This window comes from Lolium rigidum, chromosome 1 (genome assembly GCF_022539505.1).
Source record: "Lolium rigidum isolate FL_2022 chromosome 1, APGP_CSIRO_Lrig_0.1, whole genome shotgun sequence".
In the NCBI taxonomy this organism is placed as follows: domain Eukaryota; kingdom Viridiplantae; phylum Streptophyta; class Magnoliopsida; order Poales; family Poaceae; genus Lolium; species Lolium rigidum.
In genome coordinates this window covers 72,495,491-72,505,888 of record NC_061508.1, presented here as the reverse complement: position 1 = coordinate 72,505,888, position 10,398 = coordinate 72,495,491, and the positions used below count along the sequence as shown (strand labels likewise).

General features: G+C 50.0%; 1 protein-coding gene across 1 annotated transcript; it reads right to left on the bottom strand.

The window, feature by feature from the left end:
- Window positions 1-591: 591 nt before the first annotated feature.
- LOC124647194 lies at window positions 592-2,117 on the bottom strand. The gene is made up of 4 exons (XM_047187169.1): window positions 2,112-2,117; window positions 1,622-1,737; window positions 1,207-1,474; window positions 592-1,119 (listed from the first exon to the last, which is right to left on the bottom strand). The coding sequence occupies exons 1-4, from the start codon at window positions 2,115-2,117 to the stop codon at window positions 592-594; spliced, it is 918 nt and encodes a 305-aa protein (XP_047043125.1).
- Window positions 2,118-10,398: the final 8,281 nt, after the last annotated feature.

The following is a 10,398-nucleotide window of genomic DNA, read 5'->3' as shown; positions in this document are numbered from 1 at the left end:
AGCATGTACTTCCTCCGCCAGCAGCTGTGCTAATGGCACTGCATCATCGATGGTCTGATCTTCCAGGAGCTCCTCTTCCAGGAAGGTGAGGTACTCTTGTTGTGCCTCCTCCAATGTTGCATATCCTCGGTAGCTGTTGATGGAGTAGCCATTGACCTGATCTTGACAGACTCTCCATGAGTTGTAGATTCCTCGAACCCGCCCGCGAAACACCACATACCACTAGCATGGCATAAGAAGATGTTAGCAATCACAACAATGAAGCAATTCAGAAATGAGCAATAGAACAAGACAAGTGTTGACAACAAATCTGAAACTAACAGGGGGCATGCATATCATTCCAAAAGTCAATCAGAAGTTTATCCTACACTACCGTGGTGTCGTCCTACCACCACAAAAAAAGTGGGTGTCTCAACAGAACACCGCAAAGTTCACCATGACCTGAGGGGTTAGTATATACTACCTCATCATACTTACAAAAAGGGGCCAAATGTTTTCATCCTAACTACTGCCAGAATATACATCATCACATCATCATCATCATCATCATCGCCGCATCCACCACCATGCATGCCTCCCTGAACCACCCCGTCAAGGGAACCACAACACCTTGCCGTGGTACTTGCCAAGGTAGTTCCTCAGCCAGAGGACGCGGTGTGGCTCGATCATGCCGACGAAGCTAGAACCCTGGGCATTGTGGTCAAGAAGGTGGCTGAGGGCGACCATCAGATCATCCTCGGTGAAGCCAAGCATGTCCATGACCGCATTGTAGAGGTCAGGGTGCATGTCCGTCGGCTTGTTCGCTCTGATGGCCTGTGCGACCTCCTTCACAACAATAGTCATGTTGGTGAAGGCGACCAGATCGTCGTCCGCGAAGGCACCTCTCTTCCTCTTGCCGGCGGTCGGCTTCTCGGGCGCGTCGGTGGGCTTGTCAGCATCGAGGTTCACCGTGTCGGACTCCTGGGTGTCAACATCCTCAGGTGCAGGGGCAGCAGAGCCCAGGGGCTCACTGGATCCCATGGCGTACTTGTCGGTGGCGAGGCCGAAGGAGAAGATGGTGTGCATCTCGTCGTAGTCGGCGATGGGCACATTGAGGAACTCCGCGTCCTTTGGGTGATCCTACGATACGAAGGGACAATGATGTTAGTTGTGCTCGTGGATGATCACAAAAGTTAGTGAGGAGGACTGAGTTATTGAGGTGCTCACCGTGACGTGCCCGCAGTAGTGCTCACCCTCAAGGACGATGGATTTGGTGTCCTCGCACCACTGAGCACCGCTTAGATCGCGGAGCCTGCTAATGGTGAGCCACCTCTGCCTCCACTTCCTCAGGTGGTTGTACACCTGAGTGGAGCAGACGGAGACATCACAGTGCTCAGCTAGGCCCTTAGCCACAAAATTCAGATGGACTTCCTTGAAGCCTTTGTCAGTACGCGCCCCACTCTGAATCAAGCCACACATCTTCTCCAACACGAAGCTGGACATGAAAGGAAGCCATTTCATGGTGGCATTCCTTTCCTGCCCGGACTTCAGGGCCTTCTCCACTTCCCTCCGGTTCTTGTTCTTCTTAGTGGTGGCCAACCTAGCAGCCACCTCTGCCGCTACCTGAGCCACCAGGTCAGACACGGGCAGAGGGGTGACCTTGGACTCGTACATGGGCTGCGAATCGGGAACTTGGGAAGGGATCTGTGAATCACCAACGCAGACAAGCGCCTGGCTAAATTCATCGCAGAAGGAGTCCTACACACATCAATGTACATCCTAAATCAGACAAGCAGTTCATGACAACGTTAGCATCCGGACAAGTTCATCCTAAATCAACCAAGCAGGTCATGGAAACGGTAGCAACCGGACAAGTTCATCCTAAATCACACAAGCAGGTAATGGCAACTGTAGCAACCGGACATGTTCATCCTAAATCACACAAGCAGATCATTCGACTAACCCCTGCTACAAGACCAAACCCTAGACAACACCATGGCAGTAGCAACCGGAACTGTCGAATCCTAGCAAGATCATGATAGCTCACCACAAGACCAAACCCTAGACAAGATCTGACTACTCCTAACATAGATCTAAACATTGCCGTGGTACGGGGATAAAGGATGACTTACAGTCATGGCCGGAGGTGAAGATGCGCTGGACCATGAGGTAGCCCAGACGTACTCGCCGCCGCCGCTGCCGCCTCCTCCGCTTCAGCAACCATCCCCGACCAGAGATGCGTATTCCTCTTACCTACTTGCCGACGGGAGGAGGAGCTCGAAATTTGGGGGGGGGGGCAGTGGAGGAGGGGGTAGAAATAGGCCATGGGGCGCGCGGGAGGTGACGGAATCCTTCCCGCCCCCTTTTCGCTTTTCGCCGATGCGCGCCGCAGCTCCCGCCATCTCCATTCTCGTCTCCGCCCGTGCGCTGAAGATTCCCTTTCGCATCAACGGGCGTGGAGATTTGCCAGCACCGCTGGAAACTGCCGAACCGGGCGTTCCTCCAGGTCCTGGCCCGACACTGCTTTGAGAACCGGTTCATGCGACAACGCGGCCTGGCCCAGGCATCCAAACGGGCCGAAAATTGCTCCCCCATGCGAGCCAAGGGGGGTGCAGGCTACGAAACGCCTCCTAAGAGCATCTCCACCGGTAGCTCTCAAATAGTTGTCGGCAGGGGCGCCGGCATTGCCATATTGGGGGCGCCGACATAGGATCCTCTATTTGGGGATGTTGCTCCCACACCGGCGCTCCCCCATACGCCAGCCGCGATAGATTTTGAAATTTAAAATAATGTTTAAAAACTAAAATTCATAGGAAATTCATACGAAGTTTATACAAAAGTAGCTTGAATTTAAACATAACTAAAACTTAAACTTAATCCTATCTACTGGCCGTAGGTTGGGCCGCTCGACGGCCCTGCCTCGTCGTCGTTCTTCACCATCGCCGCCTGCGTCCGTGCCCGCTTCTCCTCCCTTGCTTCGCGCATCTGGCGGTGGAGCATGGAGGCCGGCATCGCAGGGGCTTGCCGGCGGCGCTATCCCCGCGCTTCCAGCCTTTCCCGAGAAGCTTCGATCTCGGCGTGCCTCGCCATCTGGCGGGCGAAGACCTCATAGTGGCGATGAGCGTTGAGTTCTGCGATCTTCTGTCGCTCCGCCTCCATGAGGCGGCGTCCCGCCTCCATGAGGCGGCGTCCCGCCTCCTCTGTGGCCGCTCGCTGGCGCGAGATCTCGAGGCCGTGCTGGAGGTTCGCGTAGTTGGCGAACTCGTCCTCCTCCTCCATCAACTGCTGGTATTATTGCGCCTTCAGCGACTCGAGGATCGCCGCTTGCTCCGGGTGGACGGGGCCCTGCGGCGGCTCCCCCGACAAAGCTGCCTCCTCCGCCTCCTCTGCTTTCGTGGCTGCGACGTAGACCTCGTCCCAGGGCGCGAACCATGGGACTTCGTCCTCGTCGGAGCTGTGCTCGGCGTCGGCCTACAGCTCCGGCTGCGGCTGCGGTGGTAGCAAAGGCAGCGCGCGGCCGTTGAGGCTGATACGTCTCCAACGTATCCATAATTTCTGATGTTCCATGCTTGTTTTATGACAATACCTACATGTTTTGCTCAAACTTAATAATGTTTTTATGTGTTTTCCGGAACTAACCTATTAACGAGATGCCGAAGGGCCAGTTGCTGTTTTCTGTTGTTTTTGGTTCCAGAAAGGCTGTTCGGGCAATATTCCCGGAATTCGACGAAACGAAGACCCAACATCTTATTTTTCCCGGAACCTTCCAGAAAGTCAGAGTGGGACCAGAGGGGAGCTCTGGGGGCCCCACACGTGGTGGCGGCGCGGCCCAAGGGGTGGGCGCGCCCCCCTAGTGTGAGGAGGCCCCGTGGCCCCTCCGACTCCGACTCTTCGCCTATTTAAGCCGTCCTGACCTAAAACATCGACACCGATTGACGAAACTCCAGAAAGACTCCAGGGGCGCCGCCGCCATCGCGAAACTCCAATTCGGGGGACAGAATCTGCGTTCCGGCACGCCGCCGGGACGGGGAAGTGCCCCGGAAGCCATCTCCATCAACGCCATCGCCTCCATCATGCTCTGTGAGTAGTTCCCCCATGGACTACGGGTTCTAGGCTGTAGCTAGTTGGTATTCTCTCCCCCATGTACTTCAATACAATGATCTCATGAGCTGCCTTACATGATTGAGATTCATCCGATGTAATCGGTGTTGTGTTTGTTGGGATCCGATGGATTGTTACATTATGATTAGTCTATCTATAAAGTTTGTGAAGTTATTGTTGCTTGCAATCTTGTTATGCTTAATGCTTGTCACTAGGGCCCGAGTGGCATGATCTTAGATTTAAGCTCTATACTTATTGCTTAGATTGTATGTACAAGTTGTTTGCACATGTCTATGTCCGGAACCCGAGGCCCCAAAGTGACAGAAATTGGGACAACCGGAGGGGAAGGCGTAGGTATGAGGATCACATGTTTTCACGGAGTGTTAATGCTTTGCTCCGGTGCTCTATTAAAAGGAGTACCTTAATTTCTAGTAGATTCCCTAGAGGCCCGGCTGCCACCGGCTGGTTGGACAAAAGATGTTGTACACGTTTCTCATTGCGAGCACGTATGACTATATATGGAAAACATGCCTACATGATTAATAGACTTGATGTTCTGTCTTAATGCTATTTCAATCCTATCAATTGCACAACTGTAATTTGTTCACCCAACACTTGTTATTGGAGAGTTACCACTAGTGTAGATAGCTGGGAACCCCGGTCCATCTCTCATCATCATATACTCGTCCTATATGTCATTGGAAGTAGTATCAACTATTTTCTGGTGCCATTGCTCTCACATTACTGCTACTGCTGCTGTGTTACTATTACTATTGCTCTCATATTACTGTTGCTTTCACATCACCCCTGTCACTAGTGCTTTTCCAGGTGCAGCTGAATTGACAACTCAGTTGTTAAGGCTTATAAGTATTCTTTACCTCCCCTTGTGTCGAATCAATAAATTTGGGTTTTACTTCCCTCGAAGACTGTTGCGATCCCCTATACTTGTGGGTCATCAGAGGCCAAGCATCGAGTAGGTGGTCTTCAGACGGCGCGACATTTTGATGTGGAGAGAAGAGAATGGAGCGGCGGTGGTGGAGAGGAGAGAATGGAGCGGCGGTGGTGGACGGCGTACGTACTATATAGCGGTGGGAACTACCACATTTACGGCGACTGGACGCCGCGTGACCAGTCGGTGCCCTCGTGGCCACCTCGGTTTCCGCGTGGGAGGCCATTAAACGCCAACGACCAACCTTCCCACGTCGCGGCCGATGCGAACCGTCGCATCCTCTCGCTGACAAGGCGCCTCCACCCGCGAAAACCGTCGTTTCGCGAGGCGCCGGCGCGCCCGATTCGCGCCCTTGACCAAGGGGCCGGCACTGGGATGCCGGCGATTCTATTGGGCTCGAAAAATGGTCGGCGCCATTTGGGACGCGCCGCTGCGAGCCCAAAAACGACGCCGGCCCCTAAATTGCTACCGGGGCCGCTAGTGGAGATGCTCTAATACTGTTTTATGGCTAATCTAGACCGGTTGATTGGATGGCCAAGATGGCTTGGATCTGCCGCTCTGGGTCTTTTTATAGTAGTGTAGATTTTGTACCCCACAGGTAGGCGATAAAGAAGAGCGGTTCAATGGTCGCAACTAGCATCTTATTTGTCCCCTCCAGAGTCATGATGCAAACCCCCCTTTCCTTGATTGTCTTATCCAATTGAGAGAGATATTCTTGATGGAGCTTGTCAGTTCTTCAAGCGTTACAATAGCACGCATGCACATGCGCAAGTTGGGTGTGTGTTAGAGCATCTCCACCGGCGGCCCCGATAGCTTTTTGGGGGTCGGCGTAATTTTTGGGCTCGCACCGGCACGTCCCAAACGGCGCCGGCCATCTTTCGAGCCAAATAGAATCGCCGGCATCTCCGTGCCGGGCCCTTCACCAAGGGCGCGAATCGGGCGCGCCGACGCCTCGCGGAACGACGGTTTTCGCGGGTGGGGCGCCTTGTCAGCGAGAGGACGCGACGGTTCGCATCGGCCGTGACGCGGGAAGGTTGGTCGTCGGCGTTTAATGGCCTCCCGCACGGAAACCGAGGCAGCCACGAGAGCAGCGACTGGCGACGCGACAACCAGTCGGCGTAAATGTGGGTAGTTGCCGCCGCTATATAGTACATACACCATCCACCACCGCCGCTCCATTCTCTCCTCTCCACCACTGCCGCTCCATTCTCTCCTCTCCACAACAAAATGCCGCGTCGTCTGAAGACCACCTACTCGATGCTTGGCCTCAATGGCCGCGCGCTGCCTTCGCCACCACCGCAGCCGCAGGCCGACGCCGACTACAACACCGATGAGGATGTAGACCCATGGTTCGCGGCGTGGGACGAGGTCCACGTCGCAGCCGCGGAAGAAGAGGCGGCGGAGGAGGCAGCGGAGGAGGCAGCGCAGTTGTCAACACCCGAATTTTTAAGTCCAGATGCCTATTATGCCATACATCGCAATCCTAGGAAGATTGTTTTTGCAAGACATAACAGTTGAATATCATAGAGTCATCATTTATTACAACACATAATCGTCTTATAACAATAGATCACATGATCCAATATTACACAAATAGTTGATCTAATGATCAACAACACAATACGTAGCGGAAGCGAAGTAGTAGTGGACTATCTATTCCACAGGCAACGCTTGACGTTAGAAGATGCTCCTAGTTATCGTAGACTTCATGTTGTCCGTCGTCTTGATACTGTTGCTCCTCTTCATAGTCTGGCATTTGAATAGCCAGGGACACAGCCATGAGTACTTTAAAGTACTCGCAAACTAATACTAATGTAAGTACTTATCAATTTTAGTAAGGGGGTACTAATTGCTCTAGGTTTATTTGCATAAAGCCAAGTTTAGTTCATAAACATTTAATAAAGACTCTTCATTTGCTAACTAACTCAAGTGGGAACATTAGTGTCATTCCCACAACTCAGTTGTGATTCAAGTCAAGTCACCTTTCAATTCATCATTCCTTTTTAAGAAGAAGATCTGACAACGGAACAGTATGGCCTTTCCAATCGTCCGTAACCGTGGACACGGCTATTCGAATAGGTTTAACACTCCGCAGAGGTTGTACTCTTGTGCCACAACTTTTGATTACATCCGTCAGGGGTAACCCCGAATCATCGTAACTCAGTACGCGGATCATCAACCATAACATTTCACTTATATACCCTAGTATAGGCACCTCTCCCCATGAGCTTGGCCTCCCAGTGAAGACAAACCGTCAACCTGGAAACTGCACAGGGCTTGGGTCTGACATTCACCTCATATTCAGTCATTTCACTTTGAACGGAGGCAACCTCGGCATAACCCCTATGACGCTTGTTTAGAGGGAACCCATACTAAAATACATAAACTTCTAGTTAAGCCCTACCCATAATCAGGTATTGTGGGGGTACTTGTATAATTGGAATGGTATCGCATCCGAACCCAATCATCAGTTTTCGTCAAAATTCACCAATTCATTCAGGTCACATTCACCTTCAAAAAGGTTCAAAGTCATTTCATTTCACATGTTCCCATCTAGAGCAGTCAATTTTATTTGCTTAGCACTAGCAACTAATCATGAGGGGTGGTGTCTAGCTTTGATTTCTCTAGGCTAAAATTTGATGCTCTTGTTCTATTCTAGACTAAGTGAATCATGAATCAAAAAGTAAACTTTGATAAACAATAAGAAAAATAATTGATGGGTAAAAGCATGGGATAGGATCATTGAGCATAAAGTAACATGTAATGGTGCCTTGCTCTTGTAGATCTTTGCATTAGGGTGGCTTGCAAGAATATTAGCTTGCGTTGAGTGGGGTAGTGATTAAAGTTCTCTTCTTCTTCCTAAGAGTAGACCTCCTCCTCCTGGTACTCCTCGGTACTAGCGTCTATACACGAATACGAGGTATACAATCACCACTCAATCTTAAATGCTAGACTAAACACACCAAAGGTTCACACAAATTATGCTAGCATCACATCCTTATTAGCATGGTGATTGACTTTGTTTTCTTTTAAAGAAAAATAATTTCCTCTCATTACAAATATGGCTTAGGATTTCTATTTATGTTTTTGGAGAAATAATTTCCTCTCATTGAATCTTATTAAGATTTAATCTCCTCAAATAATAATAAGGTATGAATATATGTTGACCAAGATCAACACTTCATATTTATTATTTGGAAGAATGATTTAAATGAGGTGCTACACCTCATGCAATTTAATACTAGCCTAGTAATGATTTAATACCACTAAGTAATCAAATATGAGGTTCATTAGACCAAGGTCATTACCTCTTATTGAACTACTTAGGACCCTGATTTAAATGAGAGAGTAACTCTCATACTATTTAAATAAAATAATTGACATAATTTAAATGGACTAGAAATGGCCACATAGCCATTATTTTGCTCTAGCCCATGATCATAGTGAACAACTATGCCATATTTTTACATAATCATGTAGAGTATTTGAAATGTGATTTATGAGAGTTGGAATCAAATTAAAATCATTTATGGTTAATTTTTAATAAATGTTTGAAGTTTGAAAAGGCCATGCCTTGTTATTTTTACTATTTGAATTCTACAATGAATCTAAAGATGAGACCGGTGTGGTTGTTTAGATAATTTCATAAGCTTTCCAAATATAAAAAATGTGTCAAATTTTGTTCAGTGGATTTCATTCTATTTAATTTTTAAAATGGTTCCAGTATTGAATTTGAATTGAAACAGAAAATCTACATTTGAAATTTTGGGCCTGGCGGGAAAGCTTAACGGGCCACATGGGCGAAAAACCAACGGGCCAGCCCAGCAGCGTGGCTCTCACGTGTGGTCTGCCTGACAAGGTGGGCTCCACCTGTCATCGACTATTTAAATGCGAAACGGTATGGGTGAGCGTGAGACGATGGATTAGAAAAGGATCTAACGGCCGTGGATCATCGTCGTCTCCGACGAGATCCCACGCTACTGGCGGCGAGGCTAGGGGTTGGAGAGCCTACCGGTGCTCCGGCGACCGTCGGCGAGGTGCGCCGCGACGTTGGCGTGGACGACGAGGCTCCTGGTACCGGCAGCGTTGCTCGAGGAGGCTCCAATCGACGACGATGATCTGCGGGTACTGGCGGGCTCCAGCGTCAAATTGGCGCTGCTCCGGCGAGGATGTGGCTCGGGCTTTGGTCGAGGAGAAGCAGGGATAGGAGGAGAAGCGATGGGTGTGAAGAATGGAGGCGCGGGAGGCTGCTATTTATAGCGGGGATGAGGTGCTGCGGCGGTGTGCTCGGGTCGCTCATGGCATGGACGTTCTGGTGCGCGAAGAGACGAGACGAGGACGACGTGAGTTGGCCAGCATCGTGGCGATGCTCAACGGCTAGCTGGCGCAGAGAAAAGGTGAGGTGATCGCTCGGGATCATGTCAAACCTGCCACGATACTGGCGGCCGAAAGTGGAAGAGGACGACGGTGACAGTGCCTCCGCGTGCATTCGAGCATGTCTACGGGCTAGCTGGTGTGGTGTTGTCGCTCGGTGCAGAGGGAGAAGAGTAGGGGAGGACAGAGGAGACGGGTCGGGCTGCCGCTCTGGCGCGTCCAGGGCGTGGTGATCACGCCGGCTGGCATGCCTGGGCGTTCTGGGCGCTTGCTGGCACGGCCAATGCCAGCCTCTCTCGTGCCAGGGCCGTGCACGGTGATGATCAGGGTGGCCAGGAGATTCTGCTAGACACGAAGAAAGTGAGAGGGAGAGGCAGGGGTGATGAATGGCATGAGGGCCGGCATGTGCACGTCATGGTGATGGCATTGTCCTCTCTTGGCTTTAAAGAGCAAAGGCTTGTAGTTGGTTTGATGCAGGAGATGCAGAGGATCAATGATCATCACAAAACAAAAGTGGTTTAGGCAAAAATCCAGTGAGTAATAGAGTGTGTGAGTAAAGCAAAATCATGCCTGCCAAGTGTTTGACATAATGGCCGCATGAAGATTTTTTTGGAAATTTGCAAATCTTTTTGGTGGAAATAATGTTTGGAGTAGAATAGTGGTGGTGGTGTGCAAAATGGTGTTAGTTTGCAAAAATTCAAAATGGGTATGATCTACACTTTGTTTCAATGTTGCCACTTGTCACCTTTATATTGAGCAATAGAGGCAGAGTCAACTATGGTGGTCAACACAAAAAGTGTTCATCTTGATATGGTCTTGGATGAGGTGGAAAGAATGGAGAAGGTTTAGTTTAAGAATCTCCTAATCCAGGGGCTCAAAGTTGGTAACATTTTATTTTGGGCAGATTTGACCATTATCATATGTGGTTGGAATTTGAAATTTCCTTTGCTTTGATTTGTGTTTCTTGCTGGGATTCGTAGCATAGAAAACAAAAT

Excerpts from the sequence above, each read along its gene's own strand:
- LOC124647194 (XM_047187169.1), bottom strand. Across the intron at positions 1,475-1,621 it reads AAGGTCACCCCTCTGCCCGT|CTTCGTGTTGGAGAAGATGT; the intron begins GTCTGACCTGGT and ends TTTCATGTCCAG. Across the intron at positions 1,120-1,206 it reads ACTACTGCGGGCACGTCACG|GATCACCCAAAGGACGCGGA; the intron begins GTGAGCACCTCA and ends TTCGTATCGTAG.